Below are 27,310 nucleotides of genomic sequence, written 5' to 3'. Positions count from 1 at the left end.
TGGCGGTGAATATCACAAACGATTATTACGATAATCGATATGAAACAGCAATCGATATTAATCAGATTCGACTCTAATATTTTGATCATTGCTACATTTGACGATTATTTCTTCAGAAATCATGCAGAAGAATTGAGATAGTTTGATTTGATTATGTTGGAGATTGGTAGAGATCATATTAACCTATTCGTTATTTTTTTGTTATATCAAGTTAAATACGCATATGAATAATTTTTAATAAAACAATATCAATTAATAAAGTCATGTTTGCAATACGACGAGCGGTACAATTAGTAAGATGTATTAGTGTACAAGATTCTGTCAAATTTCATCATGCATCAGCGTCCCTAAAAGCATATTCCATAAATACGGAGCACCAGAAATGTGATCATTTAGAAGATGATCCTAATAAATCAACCAATGAAAATGGCAAGGAAGAGAATAAGAAAGTGTTCGCAAAAATAGAACCGAAGCTTCAATTAATCTTCAATTGTAAAAAATGCAATACACAAAATAATAAAATAATTTCAAAATTAGCATACCAAAAAGGTGTGGTAATAATATGCTGTGATGGTTGTAAAAATAATCACCTTATAGCTGATAATTTAGGATGGTTTAGTGAGTTAAGTAAACATACAAATATTGAAAAAATATTAGCAGCAAAAGGTGAAACAGTACGTAAGATACAATATAATTCCGAAGGATTTCTTGCTTTTCCAAAAGAAGAATTAAACACTCAACAAGAAAAAGAAAACTTTGATGAATCTAAAAATGAAATAGATTCAAAATAATAAGGATACATGGAAGTTGGCAATTTTAAGAAAAGATATAGGTAAAAATCTAAATATAGATATAGATGTATAAAAATATAGATATAAATAAAAATATAAACAATTTAAGACTTTACTATAAATTTATTTTATATGTACATTTTCTGTTGCATGATAAATTTCTAACTTTTGTATATATATTTAAAGTATGTTCTAAATTTTTATTAATATTACAATGTTATCCATTTATATTCTTCTTAAGATATTTTAGAAATAATGATCTAAAGAATGCCTTCAGCTTCTCAACATCATCCTTTATATAATTATATTAAGATTGTGTATACATTAACAAATTATTATTTGCAATAATTTTTAGTATTATCTTTTTAAAATCTATATCTAAAATTTATAAATATTTCAAAGCATGGCAGATTTTTACTTGGCACATGAGAAATTTGTTCATGTATACATACTTCACAGACTTAAATCGATTAAATCTTTTGTTTATTGAAATTGTCCTACGTTAATATATTTTTATTTAATATAGATAATACATATAAACTATGGATCTTTGAAGAGGATTATCTTGGTTTTTTTATAATATAGGCATATAAAAATAATTTAATGCCTTTTGTTTCATAAATAACATTTTTGAAGATGGATGTACAATATCATGTGATAAATGTAATAAAGACAGTTTAAAACCTAAGTATACTAAGGCACATGTCCAAAAGTTATTTCATTTTAATATATAAATTCATAAGAATTGGAATGAGTGTACTATAATATATTTCAAATATAATTATTTCTTTTATAGCATTATCGAAGGCACCATGTCTGAATCAGTCATGCTTTACACAAATAAAAGAAACCCATTATATGTCAACTTACACAAATATTTAAAATAATCTACTCTTACTTTCAAAGTAATTCCTACATGTTGACAATGGTCAGGAAGACTAGCGTATTAATAATCATCATAGGAATTCTGTAATATCAGTATTAATAGTTCGTGTAAACAAATTATTTTAACTTGACATATTAATGATGAATTAATATAAAAAATTTGTGTTCAATATTTGTCTTAGTTTTCTTTTTAAAAAAAAAGGAATGCTTTCTTAATGATTGTACAAACTAAAATATGTCTTCTCTTATTTTATATATTTAAAAAATGTAAATTGTGACAACTTTAAAATAATTCATTCACTTATTTCATATGTTTTATATTAGGATGAATAAAATTTTTGGAGGCTTCATACCCTTTTTGGTTTCGATACAATCGCGTATTCACCATCATTGTAAACTTTAGGCTTTGGTCCCATATTCGTATTAATGGAAGTTGATTCAGATGGAGTTTTTTTTCTAATAACAGCGTATCCAAGATGACTGTCATCTGCTAATCTAACAGTAGAAATATCTTCAACGATATCATAATTGGACCACGTCGCATTCGAATCGGCGGTAGAATTTGATACTGTAATTTGAGTTGTACTATGTGTATTTTGAGTTGTTGAAGATACAGTTGAAATTTTTTGCGTGGATATTGGAATAAGTTTAGAAGCTGAGCCAAAATTTTGTAGTTCATCATAATCAGATGCCTCAGACATTTTACAAGATGTATGAAATATAGATGAAGAAATACTAATTACTTCACTAGTATTGCTTTTATTTTTGGATGAATTCTGAGACGTGTTAACAGGCATCATCATCTCGTATTGGCTATCCTCATTATTTTCTTTATCTTTATTATTCCTAATTAAAGAAGGATTGTATCTTTCCGTGTGATGTATGTTGTCTGTACCATGAGTCTTCCAAGCATCATTTCGAACTTCTACTAAATCATAGGAATGTTTTTCTTCTTCTAGTATAGAGCTATTCACACTTTTTTGTGATGATTCTGGTGAATTAGTACTACTGAAGTGTTTTTGTTCACTGGAACTAGAGAAATCAAGTGTTTCCACATCGATATTTTTTTTGTCTAGTAAACCTGTAAATATATTCTTGCGTGGTGGTTTTGCGGGCTTTGGTTTGATGATTGGTGGAGAAGGTCTTGAAACAGGAGTTGAATCTGAACTAGAAGATGAATTTAACTGTTTTTGAGAATTTGGAGTTATAGCAGAAAAATCTATATCTATTAAATTTGCAGAGCTATTTGGAGAAGGAGGCAATGGCGATCTGGAGCCAGCTTCCATAGATAAAGCAGCATGATATTGAGTGTCATTGCACTCTATGTTCGGGCTATTGTCTCCATTTAGTAATTTTTTCATAGATTTCATCTTTGAATACATGCAACGAAAGATTTCTTGCTGGCTACCATGCTCCAAACAAAAAGAGCCTTCTCCAGATTCACATTTTCTTCCAGCTTCAAAGGTGAACTTTCCATCTCTATATCCATATCTTCTAATATATCTGTAAGGCCATGTGAATAAGACTACATCCCCATCCATCAATTTAATATCAACAGCAGCAACTACCAAGGTATAAGTTCTTGTTTCTAAACCACAACGCTTAGATGCGTCTGTCTCTACTACCTTAACAGAAAATACTCCTTCACCACTTGTACAGTATAAGTCTGTATTTTCTTCTATTGTTTGTTTCGATAACTTATCCTTAAATGCAACTAATTGGAATGCACTGATCCACCGGCACATATCTGCTACCGAACAACATCCAAAGTAATGTACGCCTGACTTTGTAACCACCTGAAGATAAGAAAATGTCATTACTATCAATCATATGAAAGTAAAAAAGAAATAAAAGATGCTATATTTTTAAAAGTCGATACTTACAGTAAATACGTGCGAATGGTTACTGGGTGCAATTTTAACACAAGCTTCCAAAGTAACAATACGAGGAGAATGTAATTGCAATATTGCTTCTTCATGATTATCATATATCTCAAGACGTTCAATTCCATAATTACTTGCCTTGAAGAGCTGACAAAATCTTTTGTGCCACGATTTCTACAAAGTAACAAGAGTTACCTTTAAAAATCATCTATTTGTCTATCTACTTTGAAGTAGAATAATACCGTTAGGAAGAAAATATCATAAATGACATACAAGAAGAAACAAGAACAATTAATTATTAAAACAGAAGTAGTGTTAATTATAAAAAATATTTAAAAAAATAATTACAAATACTAGAATATAGTTTTTTCAATGATACATATCCAGATATAAGGTTATTATATATCAACAAATTGGATGATAAATCCAAGAGTTCATCGAACGAGGTGAAGAACTCTTCGTGCAGAGAATTGCTAAGAAGTAACCAACCTTGAGTTGTCCTAGCACTCCTTGAGGCGGTAGAAGAAGAATCCCCTGTATCAAAGGTATCTCGGGCTCCATTGCTCGCGATTGAACATCGATTGACGATCTCGTGGCTTGGCTTGATCGATTATGGAAAAACGGTATGTCCACGTCGCAATCCTTTGTTCTTTGTGTCGCTTTTCACGAAGGAAAAGAGTACTTTTCTTACTTTCACTCGATGCACAGCACGCTTTTTCTTTTCCTCTCACTGCGAGGAGATGGCCCCTCGTGCGAAGACACGTCGTTGTCTCGCTAAATCTGACAGTCTCGTAAAGGCTCTCGCTATTGAGGATGACACTCAACCCATCATAACGACGCGTGGTGCTTGACATCTCACGAGAGAACGTTTCGATCTCGTTTCTTCGATATCGCACTCCGACGTCCGTATTTGCGATCCGAAAGCGCTTTTCCGCGTACCCGAGAGCGCGCGCGCGTTTATTCGCTGTCGTCCAACACGAGAGTGAGAGAAAGAGAGAGACAGAGAGAAAGAGAGAGAGAGAGAGAGAGAAAGAGAGAGAGAGAGAGAAAGAGATAAGGAGAGTGGATGGAAAGACTAGAAGAGAGAGAGGAAAGAACGAAACACTACTACAATCGGCGTTTTCATGAGATGTATGACGGTAACGTATGTGTGTACAAGCAATATAGGGTCATGCATGATCTCTCCACATCGCATTCCAAATCAACGTTGTCCAAGCGTCGAGCAGACTCTCTCTCTTTCTCTCTCTCTCTCTCTCTCTCTCTCTCTCTCTCTCTATTTCTCTCTCTCTCTCTCTCTATTTTTCTTTCACTCTCTCTCTCCTTCTATCTTTCTGTCTCTATCTCTCTGCTTTGTGCACGTTCTCGGTGCACTAACGATGACGATCGAATTATTACGAATGCGAAACCGTTAAAGGAGGAACAAAAATGTTAACTTTTTCAGTTTCTTCTATTTACACACATTTCTGCTTCCCTTGTATCATAGTTTTTTCTTTCTAGCTACTTTTTTTTTTTTTTTTTGATATATCTCTCTGGCGGTATTCTGAAGCGTGTTCGAAAGTAGTAAAGAATGTAGTCGACGGAAGTGGTCTTTCTTATCGGACGACTTCATCGTGCGGAAGTGGTGCACCGTCGTACTGTACACGCATCGAAAAAAGATATTCTGCCTTTCGAGCTTCTTGTCTTTCTTATGTTGATTTTGTTTACCAAGTATTTTAAAGCTTTTATTTATTTCTTATGGATGTAACACATACACATGCGTGTATGCGTATATATATATATATATATATATATATATATATATAATGCAATTCTTATGGATTAGTTTAGAGACACCTTGTATAACAAGAAAGTTTCTTTTTGAAGGACGAAAGACAGCCTATAAATTTTATCTATGCAATTACGATATCGAAGCGGTTATTCAATTTCACACGTTTATGGAATAAGTTAGAAGTCTATGCGCCTCTTAGCAGGGTGCACTAACAGTAACTAGGTCAATGATGCATTTCATTCCAATTTCCGTGAAAGATTCGATCGTTTCTTAATAATTTATTAAATGATCGACCTTTTCGTCGATTCGTAGTAGACCATTGCCCACGAAGGAGGGGCTATACACGCCAATTGTGATTACGTTTTGACAAAGCCATCGTGATATAATGACTCAAAGAAAGTAATAGACTTTTATATTATTCACTAATGTCCACGAGTATGTATATATATGTCGAAGGCGTATATATATCGACAAGATCGCATATCAGGTTCATCGATAGTAATGATTTCCTTCCTTTTCTTCTTTTTGTGGAGCATCACCGGTGCGTTATACACTGATGGCTCATACATTCTGCCTTTCTCTAGAGTTAGGAATGCCACTATGGGTACGTCTGTCTGTCTGTCTCTTTTTTTTTGACACTGAACTTAAATTGTATATTATAGTTATTCATGTATAATTGATTATAATTATTTTTGAATATAAATCATCTTTTATCTATTTTAATTTTTCTCTTATTTTATCTTCGTATAAGATATAATACAATAAAAAAAGTGCAACAAATAATTACGGTATCATTCAAAGTAGCTGTCGTCATTGACAAAGGATTCTTCTCTGGGAAAGATGAAGATTATCGAAAAGCTCGCACGATGATCTTAGATTCGATCCATGAAATCGTGAAGAAGGAGATAGGTGTAGGTTATATAGATATACGCGCATTGCAAGACACGAATGTTGATCTTCGCGAAGGTAACATTTTATATGAATTTAATAAATGTTTTTTCACTTATTGATTCTTACGATTTTGCAGATTACACGGTACTCTTGTCGATTGCAACATGCAATAAAACATGGCATTTACATGAATCAGCACAGCAGTCTGGAGTTATACATCTCGCGATAACAGGTAAATGTAGATTATTAGAAATAACGATAGGTAAATCCCTAGAGATAATAATAGTTGCGATAAAAATTACGTTGAATCATTCTTTTTTTAAAATAGAAAAACAACTGAATTTAATTATTATTTCAGATCGTAGCTGCCCACGTATTTCAATTTTTGATGGTATAAGCATCCCATTGATTAACCCAGGCGAAGAATTGCCACAAATGTTTTTGGATCTTCGTACTGCAAACGCTTTATCTTGGAAGAAAGTTGTGATTTTGCATGATGACTCTTTTGGTGATCAACGAAATTTTCGATCCGTCGTAGCATGCAATTTTAGCTTTTCAATCCAGTCAACGATATGAAAAGGTAACGACTTCTTTGTTCCTTTTTTTAGAAAAAGAAAAAATCAATAACATCGTTCAAGCCGTAACGAGTGATATATCGAATATGAACATTGCATCGAGGTCGATATTTTCCTTTAAACGGTTTGCTTCTGAATGGGTCAGGAGACAACATATAAAAGATATACTTAACAGTTTTCACATTCAACAACTCGGCAATTGTTTCCTTGTTATCGTCACTGTCGATACAATCACAGACGTCATGGAAGTTGTAAGATCAACACGTGGATTTTAATTTAACAATTTTATTTCATTATGTACATTTATTTCATACGTATATATGTATAATGAACATTCCTCTCCTTAGTCTTTTGTATTTTTTCTTTTCGATTATCTAAGTTTTTAATTTTCATTATTCTGTTGCTTATTCTATTATTTGTACGTGTGTATACATATATGTATGTACGTATCTATTTTAAAAGGCTAAGTCATTAAAGATGGTTCATCCCGGTAGTCAATGGTTGTACGTCCTCACAGACGCTGGAAATCGGAATTCGACGAATGTAACGTACCTTGCAGATTTATTGCCAGAAGGTGGAAACGTGGCCCTTATTTACAATATTACTACATCCGATAGTATCTGTAATGTAATTGATTAATTAGATATTATTAAAAAAAAATAATAATAATTTCGATCATTCAGTTTCGACTAACACAAAGATTTTTATTTTTTAGATCGATCTTCTTTATTATGTTAATGATTTTGTTCGATATTTTGCGAGTGCTGTGAAAAATTTATCTCAAATCAATAATGAGTTATACGAGAACATCACTAATACGGAACATGAAATTTCTGGATTAACCAAGTCTCAAATAAATTCATACATTCTCAAGAGTATTAATGTGAGCGATTATTATTGCTAAATTGTTTGTTAATGAATCTTATAATTAACAGAAATATTCTTTTATATTGTTTAGACGAAATTTTCAGAAAAGTCAAATTTATCTAATAAAAAATACGGGAACTGTTTGTTTTGGAAAATTTCTTCAGCTATTACTTGGGGAAATTATTTTCTTTTTGGGAGGAAAGGCGCTAATTTGATAGAATCAAGCACTTGGAGGCCAAGACAAGGTATTAATTTATCCGATGTAATATTCCCTCATATTGCATATGGCTTTAGGGGTATAAGTCTGCCGATAGTGACATTTCATGTGAGTAGAATTTATTATAAGTTATCTATGTATCTTCATTAATATCGTAAAGAAGAATTATTTTTTTTAGAATCCACCCTGGCAAATGGTAAATGTGATGAAGAACGGTGAAGTGAGTTATAGTGGATTGGTCTTTGACGTGCTTAAGTATTTGGGTAAAAAATTAAATTTCACATACGTGGTTTTTGTTCCCAAAATTGCAAATAACACGAAAGCCCTACGTGGCTCTACTAGGGCTTTAAAAGTTGGGGAGGTTCGTTTTTTTCGTATTAATAATTTGTGATGAATTCGTTGTTTTTTGTAATTCAATATTCAGATATTGAATATCGTATTTGTGTGTGGATCTTATTCCTATCAGCAGGAAACTTTTTTAAAGCCCCTGATAATAGACAAGAAAAATTTTTTAATACTTATAGATGGGTTGCCTATATAAGGGGCTCTATAAGAATTTCTTACTGATAGATGGCATTCGTAAGTATCATTATTGACTATATATAGTAAAGTCTAGCCGCAATACTTGAAGTTGAATTATAAAATTATAATGAAATGTATAGGAAATAAAAATTATAAGAAAAATTTGTAGAGGCCACACGGAACTTTGACATCGACCACGAGAAAATTGCCGGAAGAAGTGTTGAAATTAGTTCGTACGAAGAAAGTTTTACTTGCTGCTTGCGCCTATACAGTCAGTGATTTTGAGAAGAGTGCTATTAATTTCACCATACCTATCTTCGTTCAGACATACAGCTTTTTAACATCAAGACCAACGCAACTGTCGAGAGCTTTGCTCTTTACTTCACCATTTACTAAAGAGGTATGCGATCATATGTTCATCATTAACTAACTTCGATCCAATTTGCTTTTATTATGCTACATAGTTAAACTTAATTTTGAAACGTCAGAATTTCTGACTGACAAAACTTTGAACTTACATTCGCAAAGTTTAACATGTATCTTATGCATGAACGCAAGTTATATGTTACGTTGAATGGCTTCGCTTTTAGACGTGGGCCTGTCTGGCCGCAGCCATTATTATAATGGGTCCAATCTTATACCTGGTTCACAAGTACAGTCCATCTAGTACGAAGATGTCCGGTTTGAATTCGTCTTGGCAGTGTGTCTGGTACATCTATGGTGCACTTCTTCAGCAAGGTATTTTATACTTTTCTTATTTTTTTTCATTTTAAAAAAGAATTTTGTATTTTCCTATAATCAGAAAAAAGTATATATATCATATCATATTATATCGGCGATATGTTTTTTATTGTAATTAAGAATATAACTATTTAATATTTTTATGGAATAATTAATACTATAAATTAGTAATAATTTCTGATATTGTAATGAATTTTTGAAACATATTTTAATGCAACGGAAAGCAAACTTAAAGAATTAGTAACGCATACAATTTCGATTTTAGGAGGAATGTACTTGCCTAAATCTGATAGTGCTCGCATACTAGTTGGTACCTGGTGGTTAATCGTAACAGTTCTAGTAGCAACTTACTCTGGAAGTTTAATCGCATTTCTGACCTTTCCGAAAATAGATGACCCGATTTTAACAGTGGACAATCTTCTCGCTCATAAGGATAAGTTAACTTGGGGTTTTCCGAACGGTAGCTTTCTAGAGGAATATTTACAAAGTTCTGAAAATGAACAATATCGTTTGCTTCTTTCTCGTTCGGAAAGACATAACGACACAGAAGAGACGGATATCATTAGACGAGTGAAAGATGGCAAACACGTCTTCATTGATTGGAGAAGCTCTTTGCGGTATATATTTGAGGTCATTCATGAACATTTTTTTATTCTAATATTTAGTTATTTTCGAATGATAGGTTTTTGATGAGGAAGGATCTGTTATCCAGTGGAATTTGTCATTTTTCTCTTAGTACAGAAGAGTTCATGGACGAACCCATTGCGATGATCGTTCCCAACAATAGTCCATACTTGCCGATCATAAATAGCGAGTAAGATTATTAGATTTCTTAAAGAAACAACATCTCGATAATATTTATTGTGATAGAAATAATTTATTTTACCATTAAGGTTGTATCGTATGTATGAATCTGGTTTAATAAATAAGTGGATTTCCGAAAAGATGCCAACGAGGGATAAATGCTGGGTAGGTGCAAACTCTAATGAAATCGTGGACAAGCGTAAGGTTAATGTTGCTGATATGCAAGGAATCTTTTTTGTACTTTTCATGGGTAATATCACTATCACTAAGAAGATTGCTAAATGAAAAAATATGTAACAAAATGAGAACCAATTTATTTTCTACAGGAATTGTTTTAGCGATCATCTTTCTCTGCTGGGAGTTTTATTGGCACAGACGAAAAGTATCGAAACAACGTAAATTTATCCAACCATTTGTATTCTAAATTTTTCTTAGAAGAACATTTATGCACGATCGTTATAATTGTTATATCTTTACATTTTTACTATAATAATGTCGAAGAATAAACTAGCATTATCCTTGCAACAATGTTAAGAAATTTAGTTTTAGAAATATCGGATTGTCGGTTTTTATGGTTTTAAGGGCAAACGGAAACCAGGCTTGAGTAAGGTTGCTTAAGTCTAAGTTGATTATCCTAAGATTTCAAGGATGGATCGGCGGAAATGGTCGGCAAACGGAAAAGGTCCTGTACGCGCGTAATATTGTGATGGGCATTGCAAGTTCGAGTTAATTATCGCAGAGACCCTCATTGTCGATCCTCGATGTATTTAGCAACGATTCTTGGTGGTGCCGTGCGCGCAAGGTAAAAGTCATGAAATTACATAATGCATTCGCTGTGGATATCCTCTTCTAACTGTCTTTCTCGAAAACCGGGTTTTCGCATGGCGTGTTTTTTCTACCGCTTACGTTAGATCCGCAATCAACGAAATTTATAACTATAATTCGTAAGGTATCACCAAAACGGGATATTGTACTTCTGCAATATTTAAAAATAATTTATAAATAAAAAAGCTCGAACATCGTAGTATTTCGTTTATAAGTTATGCGACATGTTTGATTGGTAAAAATGCCTATATAATAGCAAAGGAGCGATAATCGAAGTTCGCTGAAAAAACTTATTCGTTTATAAAGTATAAGCGAGATCTCAAAGTAAAAGGAAAAACATAAATGTGTAAATGAATGAACGAGAGGCTTTTACGATTTTTCATAACTTTTATGAATTCTCGAAATATTGTTTCCTTTCGTGAAAGCAATCTTCATGTGTATTCTATTCGAGTTTTTGAACGAAAGAGAATGAGCAAAGAATATATTAAAACAGTAAAAAGAAAGAAAAAAGAACACGAAGCTTGTAATGGGAGTTTTTTTTAGTTAGGGTTTCTATCGAAGCTAGGGAGAAGGTCAAATCTTGGTAGGTGCGAAGGCGATACGAGGAGAAACGGCAGACGCGGGGTTGTCCACCTGATGACCTTGCCGTTGAAAAAATCGTGGAGTAGCCGGCAGCGAGCTCGGAACTGGCGGCGTGAGCCATCTGCGAGCCAGTTCTGTTGTAGAGCGCGCGAGACTAGGACTAATCCTAATAAACGCCGAGCCGGAGTCGTTGCCGAGGTCGAATAAACGAGCGCACGAGCTCAACGCAACTTGCCCGCTCTTTCAGTGAATCGAGAAATTGAGTCGTTCGTCGATACCCATGAGGTAACCAAGTCTAAGGAATATAGAGAACCAGATCCGAGTACTTACGTGAGAGAAACGAGGAAGAAAAAGAAATGAGGATATCGTTGATCTGGATCTTACTCTTGCAACGTACGTACGATGTTTTTTCCTATTTCGGATATTTTTCTTTTCCTTTTGCATAATTGATCGAAATTTTTGAACAGTTTGATATATTAATATTTTTATTCTTTAGTTTTTTCCTTCTATTTTTTAATTTATATATCCTCGTCAATTCATGACATAATTAATTAAACAGAAATAGAATTGAATGTATGAAATGTTTCAAACTTTGACAGAGATAATTTTCATCTCTATTTATATAATAATCTTATTTATAGTAATATATAATACATGTTACATTAATATGACATAATATTTGTTTTTCTTCTCAGTGTTGTTCGATATCGCACATTCGTACCAAGAAGCCGATTTCGATGGTTGGTATCAACCAGTGGCACGTCGACCGGTCGACGTCGTTACCGACATTGTTAACGATCTTGGGGTGAGAATCCTTCAGCAATACAGCAATCTTGGAAATGTCGCCTTTTCACCAATCGGAGTTGCTTTCGTTCTGGCTGCACTTTACGAAGGGTCAGCTGGCGGAGGAAGTCATCAGATAGCAGAAGTTTTGGCTTTGCCACACAACCGAGACATCACTAGGATTGGTTTTCGTGATATTCATCGTCGACTCAGAGTAAGACTCCTATAATTCGTAGCATTGCGTAAGTATCGGTCGATCATGGCTCGTTTCGCGATATTAGTTTTCCTTTAGAAATTGTTAATTCAAAGTTTTCGAAAGCGAAGGATCTATCACCGATATCACGATTTCTTCGAAAGAAGTCGTCAACTCGGACTGCTTTAACGAACGGTGATGAATTTCTTTTTTAAGACTTACCTGAACGCCGATGGTTTTTTGGGTGGCTTGACGTTAAACAGAGAAAACACCAAACTCCGACCAGAATACGAGGACATTTTACGATTTTATGGCTTTAATTTGTCGGATATAGATGAGAAAGAATCCAATGATACAACAACAATGTTCGCAGGAGCTACCGAAGTTACAAATGCACCGACCACTGAATCAGAGGATTCTACTAAACCATCGACAACTATAATTGACACTACTCTTTCCTCAGGTACTTCAATCATCTCAGAATCTATGGAGCTACCCGTAACTTCTATTTCCATATCTCCTATGACCGAAACACTTGGAACTACAATTAACGAGGGGATGGTATCGGACAGGCTAACGCAAGTATCTAATATTAGCACCACGATTTCTAGTACAAGCGATTCTAATACCTTTACTACAATCGTGACTGACGGAAATTTGAGTACTATGCCTCAAAATTCTACGTATTCTATGCAATTACCAGCTGTTACAATGCCATTTGAGACAATGCAAATTACGGTTGGTCAAACTATCGGAGAGACAAGCACAATTATACCAAACATTCCTGATACGACCAACGTGGTGATGAGCGATTCTCAAACAACGGTTAACACTGCTATTTCGAGTTTGCAAGATGTAGAAAATACAATGATTCCAACGAGTATATTATCTCTCACTACGATAATTGCATCTGTAACACCTTCGAATATGCAAACAAGTTCAATAGACTCGACCGATCAGATCGAGGTAATGAACTTGCCTACAGATACGTCATCGGTCGAAACAAATATAACAACGACGACTCCAGTTTCCGTAACAACGAGCGCGGGGAATAATCTCGAGATCGGACCTCCCGCTGAAGAAAGTACCGTTTTGACGAATCAGCCGACAAGTGGACCAAACACTATGCTCGGAATTGTGGATCTTGGATCTACGAATTCGATAAACGAAGGAGGACAAGGAATGACCACAGTGCCAGCTTTGATAGAAAATGTCTCGAGGAATCAACTTCGAAAGCGAAGTACGAGAAATTCCCGAGGCTACTTCTCTAGTTATCCAGGTAAGTCTTATCGACGATGATGAACGATCAGATCATTAGTGTTTTTTCGCCTTTTCAGACGAAGGTATCTGGATGCAGGATCTTGGCATTTGGAAAGCCTATCCGACCATCAACAACGAGGCTTCCGTCAGGGATTCTACAGAAATATCTTTTCTAGTGAATGGTTGCGACGTGGCCTCGGTAATGGCTAGTAGATATGTTGCGGTTCTACCCTTTGCGTACTTTCCATCGCTGCAAGCTGTTGCCGTTGAGTTTCCTTTGGACGTAAGCCGCAAAATCACTTTAACACGTTTTTCATTCGTGGCTATTGAATTGTAGTTTTGAATGCATGAAACCGATTGTCCAGAACAGTTTTGTGGCCGAGTTTACACGCTTCGCTGAAGGTCTCTTTTTTTTATAACTTTTTCTTTTTTTTGTCAAATGAAAACGTATGCGTTAGTATTCATTGAATAACTTGATATATTGTGTTTACCTTTAGTTAAGGACTAGGAACGCGTATTTGAAAAAGATTGTGTGCTTCCTGTCATGAATTGCCTTGTGGATACGATAAAAGATGTCTCTTCTTTTTGTTGAAGGATCCGAGATATAACATTCTTCTTCTTATGCCGACGGATAGAACAGATACGCATCGTCTGGCGAGAGATCTCGGCAGGAAGTCATTGAGATGGTTACGGAAGCAGTTGCAACCAGCTTGGGTCAGAGCTACCATACCCTCTTTCATGCTACGCGGTTTTGTCACCCTCACGTCTTTTCTTCAAAGAGTGAGTTAAGTTTTTTCTTCAAGTTCCTTCGGAAATTTTTATTCAAAATTGTTTAAACGTCGGTAGCCATTATAGCGTGACAACGAAAACTTTCAAAGCCGATTATTATTTATGTCTTCCGGGTTACGTCGTTCGATATTGCACCATTAGTCTCGGACATTAAGCTTTTAATTACTTAATCGCGTTAGTCGAGGTCTTAATTGTACCTTCTACGAAGAAAGAAGATAGTTTCTCCGGAATTCTGCTCGCTTACGCGTCATGCAACGTACTTAATTCCGTTTTTTTAAATTCATTTTATTTGACATTTTATCAATTATTCGTTAGAACGAACATGCTCAAGAGATTTATATTTTATCTGATAGCTTGGAATAACCGATGTCTTCGAGCCAAGAGTGGCCGACTTGTCACCGATGACTTCGGATTTAGGAGTTTATGCTAGAGACATCCAACAAAGCATAGGAGTGAATATAAGGAATTACATGAAGCCGGATAGAACCCACTCTCGTGAGTCAACTAATATCGAATCACCGATTCCCATCGTACCATCTCGTCGAAATTCTTACCGTTTTCTTCTTCATTCAGGTTTTATTCTACGCTTTGTACATACTATTGCACTATCATCCTTATTTTCTACTCATCATTTTAACGCTTCCTTTGACTTTCTATCTTCAAACGTAAATCGATTTCATTTACCATGAATTAACTTTTTCATTTGAAATTAGTCCGCTTATTTTAACAGAGAACCCTTTCAATGAAGTCAAATGATGTTACTCGCTAAAAAAAGAAAAGAAATGTTTTACACAGCGCGAGAAACAAATTTTCATGTTGGCGACAACTCTTAAGAAAACATTGAAAAAATTACGTTGTCACAATTTATCGCAGCTAGAGAGTAAAATTGCAATTTGTTTCGCCTTTGCTTGGTCGTATCACAAACATCGTGCGGACAATTTGCAAATGCAAACCGACGCTCCCTCCTTCCAACATATACGTTCGACAATGGCCAGCTATTACTACTAGCGCGTTGCTCGTTTGTTTTTTTTTCTTTACATGCTTTTTGCATCTTCGTCTTTCTCTTCTCCTTTTACCTTTGTTTTCTTTGTTCACCCTCCGAAGAAAAATAGGTATTATTACCGTCGTTAACGATGGTAAAAATTTGTTAAATCACACTGCCGAAAGGCACAATATGTTCCTTTGAAATTACATGGTATAGTCCTTGTTCTTTTTGAAAGTAAATACCACGAAGTTGGACGTTAATGTCGTTAAAATGAAATTCTCGAGATATGTGTTAACTCCATTTCAAAAGAAAAAAGGCATGAGTTTCCATACTATCGATCGTTGAAAAAATCAATTTTGTTTTTATCGAGATATATTAGACAAAAAAATCATTGCTTACCATCTTAAAGTTTAAAAAAAGCATTTTATTGCGCATTTATTGCAATTGTGTCGAGCATTGCGCAGATTGGGAGATGGAAGAGAGTATCATTTACTATCGAGAATATTCTCAGTATTGTTATAAAGTTCGTTTAATTTAATAGCTGATATCCTGTGTGAGTCAGAGAAGGAAACGAACGAAAAGACCTTGCGCAAAATCTTTTCGTAATTTTGTACTTTTACAAAGATATTGCCGTTTTTTCTTCGCTGTGAGGTTCCGAAACTTTTTCAATTTCTTGCTATACTATATTTTAATATGCATTTGTCTTATTAATTATCTTATCCTTGCAGCACGTGCACACTTAGAATTTCTAAAGTTTATAGTATGGTATTTATTAATACTTAAATGTAATAACATCAATGATTTATAGGAAATGGTTTATTCGAACGAGCTGGACCAGTGCCGTTTACAATCGTACATCCGTTTCTTTATTTTATCATTGATACTGAAACCTCGGTAACGTTGATTACCGGTCGAGTGGACGATCCTCTTAATTCAAGAATCATTTAGATATTGTTGAGTATTTTTCCAACATGAATTGATACGAGATCATTGGAAATTACGAAATATCAGGTAAAGAAAAAACGAAAAACTTCAAAGTAATAATAAACGTATATTTATTTGACGACTCTTATAAATAACTACAAACTTATAAACAAGTATACATATATATTTATTTACTGAAGTTTTTTTTTGTCTATTCCGCACACATACCTTCCAGTATACAACTTTTATTGTGCACTGTACAGATTTACTTGTTAAAAAAAAAAGAAGAAGAAGAACGAGGACGAATCAAATATCGAACGATAATAATCATTATTATCGCAGGAGAATGTCAAGAGGAAGGGCAAGAGCTCAGCGTTTCGTTGTTCAAAAAAAAAAGATCAAATCATCCTCCAGATATCGTAGAGACAACAAGTATACATAAATAACGAAAAATTACATAAAAAATATTATCGGGATTTCTCGATTCACAGTTTTTCGTAAACAAGATCTTTCTTCGTTGGTTCGTATATAGGTATAAGAAAATACAAGAGTATTATTGTATAGGTTTTTCACTTGTCCGATGATTAGTGGACGGGATCGATTAATTAATCTTTTATTAACTAATAAATATATTATCATCTTACTCATATAAATACAGTTCTATCACGAGCGCGATAAAGCGCGGGATGTCCTTTCGATGACTCCGAACTAGTAGCTCGTTTTCCTCGTTATTTTTTTAAGGACGGTATAATAAGACGATCAACGATATATTCGATGATATACGACGATGTATTTATCTTGATACTTCGTTATCTATTCGTTTTTCGTATACGAAAAGAATTATTTCAAGGCAAAATCAACGTTTTTCTGTCAATGATAGCGAAATCTTCTCATGAGTGAAACGATAACGTGTAAATTGATTTTTCAAGCTTCGCATCGTTTTCCGACACATGGGCGATTAGGAATCGTTGACGAAGATCTTTCTTTGAGAAAAAAGTCGACGTCCATCTAATACACCGAGACGTCATGTGACGTTTTTCAAGATCCAAGAGACGAACTTTGAAATTCTTGTACAGACACCCGGTAAATTGGCTTCGGCACATCCGATACCCCAAGATATTATACCGGCGAGAAAATATCGACCATCCTTTCCACGTACCTGAAGAGGACCACCTGAGTCGCCCTGAAATAGAATCTTGTTTAATAAAACCATTTAGAATCATTAAATATTTCCTTCTTTTATTTATAATTGATAAAATCATTGATCGTTGAGTAAATTTTGTATAAATTTGATGTCTATCAAACATTTGAAGTAAAATTAGTAACATCAAGCGAACGCGTGCGCCTGTGCGTGTTCTCCGTAATAGTTGTATAAGGTTTATAAAATTACCTGACAAGAATCCTGTCCTCCTGTCTCGTAACCGGCACACAGAAAGATATCCGGTATAAATTCATGTCTGCCCGCCCTGAGGAACATCGACTTACATCTGTCGTTGCTAACGATCGGCACAGAAACCTGGAATCACAGAAATCACGTTGACAAACAGACGCAGAGGTTAGATGCGTATATAGTTGAAAAGAATGAAAGGAACATAGGAAAAACGACAACCTCTTGAAGCACAGAAGGTAAGGTTCCTCCTTCACTCAATCTTCCCCATCCGGTGACCGTCGCGTTTTCTCCTATAAGAAGATCGTCGGTAGCTGGCAGGCATATAGGCGATATGTGTGGTGCGAAGGTCAATGGACTCTCCAGCCTAACCAGTGCCAGATCGTATTCATAAGTAAAGAAATTATATTTCGGATGAACGACTTTCTTGGCAACTCCACGCTCGACATAGGGCAGACGTTCCTGGACCGACGAGAAGTCATATTCCCCGACGCGTATTCGAATTTGAGATGTCAGCAAGCTAAACATTAAAAAAAGACCAAAAGTCAAGATAGATTTTTTTCTTTCGTTCGAACGTAATTATAGCAATATTTTTTTCATAGAAAATTTGTTTTACACCTTCGAAAGAGTGTTTATTTACAGCGATTTTTTTCTGTCAAATCTATTATGTGATTCGAAGCAAACAAATTGATCGATCAATTATTCGACGTGAAGGATCGTTATATGTGTTTTTAGAATTTATTAGATGCTAAGGCAAGTTACTGGTAAAGGAAAGAAAGGAAGAAAAAAAAAATAGATGAAGATTTGATCTCATTGAAAATAATTCGATTAAATCGTCAGTTCGTTGTCCGTACTCACTCATCGACACAATGGCCCGCTGTTGCGATCCAATTTTCATTGAGGACTGCGCCACCGCAACGATGGGTACTCGAGAAACCGAAGAAGGACGTACGTCTAACCGATACCTGCCAAGGCCATCGACCGAACGGAGCATCCTTGCCACCGACTATTCTGGTTTCTGGAAGTGGAAAGAGAGGAGGGACACCGCATTGAGTGCCTTTGTTCTCAGCTACTGCCGATACCGTCATCATTGTGCCTGTCTTCATTAAAGTCTCCGGTGTTGTTGATTTTAACATAGATTCCGTAGACTTTCTTGTTGTAGTCGTTGTAGTCGTTGTAGATGGCTTTTCCGTAGTGGTTGTAATTGTGCTGGTAGTAGTGCTGCTAGTAGTAGTCGTTGTTGTCGTGCTCGTGGTTGACGTTGTGGTCTTCTTCATCGGTCTCGTTCTCGTCGAGGTCTCAAAGTGGGACGTCGTTATGTAGTGCGCCGAACCCACGGGTTTGTGGTATTCGGTCTTCTAAGACGAAAAAGGTGAATATATAAGTAAGAAGGTTAATGTCGTTTCCGTAAACAGAGTACGGTGAGATAAAGGTAACCATGTTTTAGACAACAATTTTTTTATATATACATCAATCGATAGAAGAGTAAGACCATCAGAATTATCTATAATGACTCAATATAAAGGATAGCATTAAATAACGTACTTCTTGTGACTCAGTAGGCTTAAAACTCGATTGATGAGGAAAGCTTTCCGGCCCATTTTGCATAAAACTAGGATTGTCGGTCCAATGTGGTTTTAAGGACGGTCTGGGTGGCGTCCAGTTGTTTTCCGACCAAAAATAAGAGCTAGTGCTGAAGGGTTTAGTGGTTTCAAACACGGTTATCGGCTTTGCTGATGAAGAAGAAGTCGAAGAGGAGGACAACAACGAGGTGGACGAAGACGATGACGAGGGTCTCTGCTTTGTTACAAACGCCGGCTCTGTGGTAACTTGCCAGTGAGAGGTTTGTGGTACGGATCCGGCTGCGCTAGAATGAAAGAAAAGTTTTAAGCGCTGGCTAAGAAACTTTCATCTCCACTCCCAGCACTTTTATTTTATACTTGCTACGCATAATCGATAATAAATAAAGGAGAGATATAGAACGCAACGCAGCATATAATTAGAAACAAAATACCATGCCGATAAGATTAATCAAAGATTTTCATTCCTTTTTCCTAAGTTTCCTTCCATATCTTTCCCTTTTTTAATTAGCATATTCGCACATTTGATTACTCAACCACGTAGTCGAATACCTAGTCGGTTGACTATTGAAATACGTAGGTTTTGGCGATGTAGCCGTTTTCAAAGACACGTCCGAGATATTAGGTTTCAGGACGAAGGTTGGTCTCGCATCAGTTTGACTACTCAAGGAGATCGGTCGAAATGTTGTCGTCTTGATCGAGAAGTACGGCTTTGAGAAATCTGTCAATGGTTTCGGGGTAGCTGGTTTTGTGGCCCATTGTGGTCGTTCAGTGTATATGAGGTTTATATTGGAATGCTGATTTTTCAGGGGTTCCTAATAAGACGTATAAAATTAATTTTTGTCAATTTTCAGAAGAAAATAATATATATGTAATTTATGTATGTAAAATACAAATAAATAATATAATTTTCTTACATTTTCATTAACAGAATTGACGTACGGTCGATGTATTGTTTCCTGTACGTTCAAGTCAGCATCCTCCGCTTTTTCATCATCTGGCCTCGACTCCGAGGGTCTTTGGTTGTTCGGCCAATTAGGCCTCTTCGACTGCCCATCGTTCGACGCATGTTCCTTTCCAGGCAAGCGTATCACGAGCGTATTAGGCGAACTTCCTATTTTATCCTTAAAGCCTTGATAGTTTCCATGCCCTTGGAGCTGCAGGTCGACCTTATCGTCCACGTTGGTATTTGGTCTGATCTTTTGTTGAGGCAACTGTGACTCATGGAAGTTTGGTCTTTTTGTACCTTGAGAGCTGTTACCCCAATAAGGTGAAGATCCAACTGGGAGCACGGAAGTTTGAAATCTATCAGTATGTTCGGACGTTGGCTTCGCGTGTGGTCTTTTTTGTAAAGGTCGAGCAACGTTACTGGAAGGTGTTTTGAAGGGTCTCGGTGAAGCGATGAATCCAATGTGAGAAGATAATTGCTGATGAACGACGCTTGGTTTTGAAGTACTCGAGATCGGGAAATTCGAAAGAGAAGTCAAGGTAAACTTTGTCGTCTCGCTTCCCAGAACTTCCGCCAGTGTTGGCCTGAGAGTATTCGACTCATGGTGATTATGATGATGGTGATGTTGCGGATTTCCTTGCTCCTTGTGACGATGATCTTGTTCCTGCTGATTTGACTGATGTCCTAGCGAAGCTATCGAGTTCACTGTTGAATTGTGAACGCAGCAGCTACCGAACATGAAGGTGTCCACGCACACACCAACGTGCGTGCCTTCCGATTTGATGCACTCCCAGACGAACATGCAAGTACCTTCGTGGTCACCTGGACCGGGCACTTTGCAAGGCTTCGGAGTGATCTTGTAGCCTAGGATCAAGCAAGAACTACGATCGCTATCTCGTTTGACGGAGAATCGAAATGTCGATTACTCTTCTTCTAGCTCGGTCATGGTGCAGAACCGTACGTTGATACGAGCGTACGTATGTACAAGTAGCAGAACGAGGAGCAACGGTAAGTGCAAGTAATGCATGTAATACGATCGTCGAACGGACATGGTGCGCGTAGGGTCACGATAAAATCTAACGACCGTGGAGATTATATCGGGTGTCTAATGAACGGTTACTTCGCTCTTGCGATAATCTAACAGGAGTTATATGTTTGGCGCACGACAAGTCTATACAAGTGTACATCTATGTGTATCGTGGAAGCAAATCGATGCGTAACAATCGTATCCGCTGTAGCGTTTCTACTTCTAGCGGTTTCCTTAATTGAATTTAGCCATTAGTCGCTCGGTATTTGTTCGCTCGAACAGACGGAATTATTATTTCGAGAAAAAGACACATTTACACCAGCTTTCGATACTTTTCTGGAGAATCGAGATACATGCGAGTTATACCTCTCAGTCTGATTCTCTTGCAAAAGAAGGAGAAAAGATTTAACGGTTTTAAACTTGCAGCATGTTTCTTTGCGTTAATCCTCGATTCGATTGGTCGCTCGTGCACGGTAGTATCGCCGTTTTTTTCTTTTTCTTTAACAAGCGCGAAATAAATTTCTAGGAATAAAGTATTTTTTTATAATAGAGCCAAATAACATCAATTAAACTTTTATATTTAACTGCATACATTTTCATTGTCCTCGAAATAGAATTTAGAATAAATTGATGTTTTGATTGATAAATTTTCATCAGAATCGAACGAATGGTAAGCATTTTTTCAATTACGTGAGCTCGATGAGTTTTATCCCACTCCCGAAGCAAACCTGTTGTCGGAAACGTCGTTAGTGCATCGTGGATGAGCTCCGTCGTCGATGTCGCGTCTTCGTCGCGCCGCTTGGTGAAAGTGTACCACTTGTCGATGAGCACGCGCGCCAGCAAGGTTGAATAACAAAAAGAAAAAAAAAGGAAAAAGAGAAGAGAAAGAAAAAACGTCGAGGTTTAATTGCGGAAAAGAAGATGGGTACGTAGACCTGGGCCAGGTCGTTAACCGTGTCGTCTCTTCGAGTCGTACGCAGGACGACGGAAACGTAAATTACGAGCTCATTTTGACGATACCACTCGCTTTCCTCCTCGTCAAAAGTATGTTTGCTATTCATATACATGCATATATAAATTATAATTATCATTATTTGTAATAATTTTATATTTTTTTGTTATACGACAAAAATCTTTTCTAATAAATGTTTTGTCTACAAATATACATATTAATAAACTGGTATTGAACGTGTTTCGACTAAAAAATGATTTCACCTTATTACGTACGTTTTACGAGCGTTTTCTACAAAACTTGGACATAATTTTCATTTATCTACATTCGAGATATTCATCTGGAAGATGGAACTAGTGGAAAGTTAAGGTAAGATTTCATAATTAAACGAACACCTCATAAAAGAGGCTACGAGACGAACATTAAATTTTGCTCTTTTAGGAATAAGATTTAACCATTACCAATCGTTTATCAAATCATTTTTCGCATCGTTTCTATTCCACGTATCTTTCCTCGAATCGACAGAAAGTCGTTGCAATGTTGTCTCTCTTTTCCTTCTTTCGCTTTTCTTTTCTCACGCTCGCGCACGGCCCACTGCACCTTGACCGACTTCTCCTTTCAATTAGGCGTTATACATTTAAGAGAAGGAATCTCTTGGATAAGATGGAGTTTGAGATAATTGAAGGTAAGTATAGACAGAGAAAATTAGAGAAAGAGAAAAGAGAAGAGAGAGAAAAAGTAAAAGACACGAATCTTTTTGAGTATATCACCCAAAATTCTTCGCTCGTGACACGAGTCGAATTCCGTGTAAACTCTTATACCGGCTAATGGCTTCGATGATCCCGCTCGAAAGTCACACAAACGGCTACCGCCGAGGAGGGAACACCGAAACCGTGTGTACGTTAAAACATCAAAAGGAGTATTACTGACTGTGACCTCGATTCACCGTGCTGAGGGACCTGGCGATGCCCGACCACCAGAGAATTGTGGCCACGTAACCGATCCACCGCATCCTGATCCCTGAAAACATCAATGTTATCCATTTTAGCCGAGCTTCGTCGAAGATACTTCCTTTGAGATTTATTGTCATTTAATATCATATCTGTTTTCGAAAGAACAAAAGATGGAGAAAAGAGGATAAAAAAGGAGCAAAAGTTTTTAATTAGATATAATTAATGTTATTATATATAGAGAGTACCTTTAAAGGAGATAACTTTAATTATTTTCTTTGTATTTAATTTTCTTATAATATTCTTCTTCATAAATATAGAAGAACATTTCTTATGTCTCTTAATAAGCATACCTAATGCGATACGTTCTTTTCACATGTCTCAGAGGCATGCCAAAGTACGAGCTCAATGTCGCGTTTTCGCTCTCGACAGACGGAATTATAATGCGTTGAGGCGATGGATTTGCCAAGCGATTTCTACGCGATTAGAATCGGCAAACGAAGAGGAGGCGCATTCGAAGAATAAACGCGAACGAAGATGTAGAATTGACTATGGTTTTAAACGTTCTTATGTACACAAACTCTGCTATGATTTAACTTACAGATCCCTATTTGAATTCAATCTTCGTAGAAGTGAGAACAAGTAATCGAATTGTTAAAGCGTCTTCACAATTAATTGGACGAGATTTTCGTTAATTGCAGCGAAATCAATTATTATGTTTTCAGAGATCATGAAATGAATCTTCTATCATTGAATTGGTTTCTTTAATGATAATTCACTATAATTGATATGCTCAAAAAAGAAGAATTCAGGTTAATAACCTTAATATTAGAAAATTGTATCATTTGAAAATGTTTTAATTTGAAAATTTATGTAATTAGCTCGGAGATATCTCGATAGAAAGGATAGAAAAGCTTGTAATCCTACTCGGAGCCAATGGATTTTCTAACGAGTCATCGTCATTGTTCGCGTCGGATTTAGCAGCTTGTTTCTCTTCCTTTTCACAGATTGTCCTTGACGACGGTCCGGTCGTCGGTCAACGTTGAACGAAGACGTTGAACGAAGAAGACGGATGTAAAGTAGTCCGTTGCGAGACAGAAGAGACGAGACCTGAATGCACCTGACTTATCGCGTTGTCGAAGCCTCTTTATAAGTCGATCTCGGTGTGTTACGACCTACTTTGGGATTACCACATTGCATTCCCTACAGATCGTCAAAATAAACACGCCTGAAACTGAATGAGAGATGCTGGATGTTGGCTGGATGCTGATTACACTTTGATTTGATTACAAGACACTTTGATTACAAGAAAAGATCGTTGCGTTTTCTCGTTCCTTGAGCGTCTGGAATTAGACCATGCACGGACATAGTTTAGCTTTGACCATCTAAGATTATTACCGTTAACAATTCATACTACTTTTACTTTCTCGAGTTATTATACCGCTACCTCGGCCGTGGGCGTTAAGCGGATTATTTTTTTTTCGAGGCCAGTCAGTCGCGCGGCATTGTTTCCAGTCTTGAAAATTGCATAATCTCTCTCACATAGCATTTTCGAAATCGTAAGAGTGTGATTAATCGGTGTCCAACAAAACTATATTTTGTTTTAAGTGTATATATTCAAAGATAAAGGAAAATACGTAATAACGAGTACATAATACATAGTTTCGCTTTCAAGTCACATAACTCGACTGAGACAGATCGATCAATGATCTCTCGTATTAGAATTAAGTTACTTAATCGAGATATTTCAGACTATCTGAATTCTTTTGTGCTTGCGAATCCTTTGCCTTGAAGGGAATCTGCTACGGTCCAAAAAAATGGTTGAACGTATTAAGAAATTATCAAATTATTATATATATAACATATATATATATAACATATACATATATATATATTATATATATATATATGTTATATATATATATATATATATATATATATATATATATATCACGTTGGAACGGTTTTATACTCGCATCGTCGAATATCATCACGTGTTTATCGAGCTCGAGAAAAGAAATCGTCATACCGTAACGGTTTAATGAAACACGTGCGATCACGCTGGACCGTTCAGCCGTGTCTTTCTCCTCCTCTTCTACTATTTTCTATGTACCTCGCGATGAATCACGAACGAAGTCCTACGATTCACGTAAGTAAAGCAGTAACCGATAAAACATAAAATTTTCATAATAGCAACAAGTTAGGACGAGTGATATATTTAATTTATTAATTAATTTCTACAGCACAGTTAGTAGGTCAACGAGGTGAGCCAGTCTTGACGATTATTATTTCATTGATTAAAATCTTTTCTTCGATGATTTTGTTTATTGCTAAATCAGATATGAAGAAAAAGAGAGAGAGAAGGAAAATATGAAATACACGAGGTTCAAAGAACTCCGTTAAAAGAGTTCATAAATAGCCATATAAGCTTTATAAGTTTTCGCCTAACGTTCTACAGCGGATCAGAGTCAAACGGTTGCATAAATCAGGTGGAATCGACCCACATGCGCAGCCATTCTTCGAAAGCGCGTACCACCACGGGATTTAATGTAGCTTGATTTATGTGGCGTGAAACGCGTTGACGTTTCCGAGTACCGTACCACGGCGAATCGAAAGCCGAACACAATGTTTTCAGATCGAACCATTCTCTTGCAAAGAGTAGAATTCGTTTAATGTGATAACTACTTGTTTTTTCTCGTCTTTCGATGCGTTGTATTGGAACATATTGTTATTGTTGTCAATAAGAATCATTTGATTATTTGTTTGTATAACATGTTTATGTATTAGTAAAAAATAATATGATTACGGTATAATAATTATTAAAAAATGTATGCTATCGTAATATATTGGATATAAGTATAATTGATTGCAATTTCCAACTCGCGTGTCAACTTGTAAAGAATTGACACTTCGATTTTACAAGACTATCATTTCCATCACTAGTTACGAATAAGAAATGAGATAGAAATAAAACATCGTCTACGTCGTTCTTATTGATCTGTATTCGATGATATTGGACCGCATAACATTCGTGCGAGCGGTATTGGAATTATGTTCTCGTTGATAATCTCATGGTAGAAACACCTACTCGTTCCCGTACGGAATATAGTAGCTTGTACACCACCAAGAAACGAGATGCTTTGCCAACCAGTTTGGTGAGATTAGTGTGAGGCCGATTGACGTAAGTGGTATCGACTTGCGAGACGTTCGTGATCGGTATTATTGAATGTCGGAAATCAACAGGATTTAGGATCTCGAATTTTACTGATGGTATAGTTATTAACTGTACAAAATATACATTTTTCATTCATTTCTCAGCAACATAGCTATTTCGGTTCTCATCTTGGCTCTCATCGAAGTATATCTTTTTCAGAGAAGTCTTCTTCAAATCGGTTTATGTAGATACCTAGAAGACGGATACATTCGTGGATTCTGAAGGAATGTGGCGCGGAGATAAGAAAAAAAAAGCAGGAGGGTAGATCGGGCTCTCCCCGTTGTCACTGAATTCTGGTTTCGCATACCGGGTCATCGACGTCTTCGAGTCGTGCTTGCTCGATCGAGTCCCCCTTCGAGAGTTCATCTCGACGAGAGATGCCTTCTTTCTCTCGCGTTCCTCGTTTTTTCAATAATTTGTCGTGCTGGCACCGATTCTCTTCGGAGGTAGGCCCAAACGCGCGTCTCTACTCATCTTAAAACCCATTCCCCCTACGCTTTTTCATCTTCCCTCCAGGATTTTAGCGTGCCATCCTCTTGCTACTGCCTTGTCTTCGTTTGAACAAAAAAATTAAAGAGAAGAAAAAAATGCAAGAGATAGACTTTGCGAGCTGTTTCTTCATCTTGAGGCTGAACTAGAGAAAAAAGGAATCAAGTGTTGTATTACTTCGACGTCAAGATATTCGCGGTAAACTGTTGTAAAAAAGATGTCAAAAAGACAATCAAAAAAGACGATGAAATCGATGTCCGTTACATCCTCGACTATTTAAGAATGTGCGTGTGTCGATATGACGACAGGAGAGTAATTTATATGACGTTTGAAAATTGAACGATTTCATCGATCAAAGTTCTAACCTAAGTAATTGCAGGCTAGGCATCTGGGATCGATCACGATTAAAATTTACGAGGCTTTTTCTGCTAAATCGCCTATCCTCAACACATGGATAGCGTGAATCATTGCATGTGG

General features: G+C 36.1%; 5 protein-coding genes across 18 annotated transcripts in view; 3 read left to right on the top strand and 2 right to left on the bottom strand.

The window, feature by feature from the left end:
* The first annotated feature begins 56 nt into the window (after positions 1-56).
* LOC118445066 (uncharacterized) lies at positions 57-1,738 on the top strand. Of its 2 annotated transcripts, XR_004839140.2 has the most exons (3): positions 57-832; positions 1,318-1,454; positions 1,588-1,738. XR_004839140.2 is itself a non-coding variant. In XM_085655262.1 (2 exons), exon 1 carries the CDS (start codon positions 264-266, stop codon positions 789-791), a length of 528 nt encoding a protein of 175 aa, XP_085511388.1. In that variant the 5' UTR covers positions 57-263; the 3' UTR covers positions 792-832; positions 1,318-1,720. The 2 variants fall into 2 exon arrangements, 1 of the variants encoding a protein (XP_085511388.1); XM_085655262.1 differs by having other exon boundaries at positions 1,318-1,720.
* A 120-nt stretch (positions 1,739-1,858) lies between these two features.
* On the bottom strand, positions 1,859-4,572 carry Dok (docking protein homolog). The gene is made up of 3 exons (XM_035872988.2): positions 4,049-4,572; positions 3,560-3,733; positions 1,859-3,472 (listed from the first exon to the last, which is right to left on the bottom strand). Exons 1-3 carry the CDS (start codon positions 4,118-4,120, stop codon positions 2,024-2,026), a joined length of 1,695 nt encoding a protein of 564 aa, XP_035728881.1. The 5' UTR covers positions 4,121-4,572; the 3' UTR covers positions 1,859-2,023.
* Positions 4,573-5,554: 982 nt separating this feature from the next.
* On the top strand, positions 5,555-10,922 carry Ir93a (Ionotropic receptor 93a). Of its 5 annotated transcripts, none has more exons than XM_085655254.1 (15): positions 5,555-5,931; positions 6,132-6,293; positions 6,355-6,450; positions 6,577-6,726; positions 6,827-7,044; positions 7,256-7,420; positions 7,509-7,676; positions 7,752-7,985; positions 8,056-8,238; positions 8,569-8,799; positions 8,990-9,137; positions 9,406-9,757; positions 9,877-9,954; positions 10,034-10,194; positions 10,271-10,922. In XM_085655254.1, exons 1-15 carry the CDS (start codon positions 5,775-5,777, stop codon positions 10,366-10,368), a joined length of 2,601 nt encoding a protein of 866 aa, XP_085511380.1. In that variant the 5' UTR covers positions 5,555-5,774; the 3' UTR covers positions 10,369-10,922. The 5 variants fall into 5 exon arrangements, with proteins under 5 accessions (XP_085511380.1, XP_085511379.1, XP_085511382.1 ...); XM_085655253.1 differs by having other exon boundaries at positions 9,823-9,954; positions 10,271-10,920; XM_085655256.1 differs by lacking the exon at positions 10,271-10,922 and having other exon boundaries at positions 9,882-9,954; positions 10,034-10,161.
* A 637-nt stretch (positions 10,923-11,559) lies between these two features.
* Positions 11,560-16,670, top strand: LOC118444430 (uncharacterized). 2 transcript variants are annotated; one of them, XM_085664995.1, is made up of 8 exons: positions 11,560-11,744; positions 12,047-12,348; positions 12,544-13,606; positions 13,665-13,870; positions 14,182-14,367; positions 14,730-14,871; positions 16,170-16,372; positions 16,549-16,670. In XM_085664995.1, the coding sequence occupies exons 1-7, from the start codon at positions 11,708-11,710 to the stop codon at positions 16,307-16,309; spliced, it is 2,076 nt and encodes a 691-aa protein (XP_085521121.1). In that variant the 5' UTR covers positions 11,560-11,707; the 3' UTR covers positions 16,310-16,372; positions 16,549-16,670. The 2 variants fall into 2 exon arrangements, with proteins under 2 accessions (XP_085521121.1, XP_085521120.1); XM_085664994.1 differs by having other exon boundaries at positions 14,730-14,949.
* A 130-nt stretch (positions 16,671-16,800) lies between these two features.
* The window catches only part of LOC118444391 (uncharacterized), a 32,963-nt gene continuing 22,453 nt past the window's right edge, over positions 16,801-27,310 (bottom strand). For 2 of the 8 annotated variants that reach the window (XM_035872644.2, XM_085664988.1), the window contains exons 2-9: positions 23,111-23,200; positions 20,170-21,065; positions 19,775-20,067; positions 19,218-19,539; positions 18,531-19,030; positions 17,895-18,192; positions 17,676-17,801; positions 16,801-17,480 (exon numbers count right to left, since the gene is read on the bottom strand). In XM_035872644.2, the coding sequence (XP_035728537.2) occupies positions 17,310-17,480; positions 17,676-17,801; positions 17,895-18,192; positions 18,531-19,030; positions 19,218-19,539; positions 19,775-20,067; positions 20,170-21,065; positions 23,111-23,192 (2,688 nt within the window). In that variant the 5' untranslated portion in view covers positions 23,193-23,200 and the 3' untranslated portion in view covers positions 16,801-17,309. Of the gene's footprint in view, positions 17,481-17,675; positions 17,802-17,894; positions 18,193-18,530; positions 19,031-19,217; positions 19,540-19,774; positions 20,068-20,169; positions 21,066-21,918; positions 23,081-23,110; positions 23,211-27,310 lie in introns of those variants that run through there. The other 6 variants (XM_085664992.1, XM_085664989.1, XM_085664990.1 and 3 more) reach the window with 6 other exon arrangements.

This window comes from Vespa mandarinia, chromosome 2 (assembly GCF_050613455.1).
Source record: "Vespa mandarinia isolate Hongniang chromosome 2, ASM5061345v1, whole genome shotgun sequence".
NCBI classification, from domain to species: Eukaryota; Metazoa; Arthropoda; class Insecta; order Hymenoptera; family Vespidae; genus Vespa; species Vespa mandarinia.
Note: the sequence above shows the minus strand (reverse complement) of the source record. Positions and strands in the feature narration are given on the sequence as shown.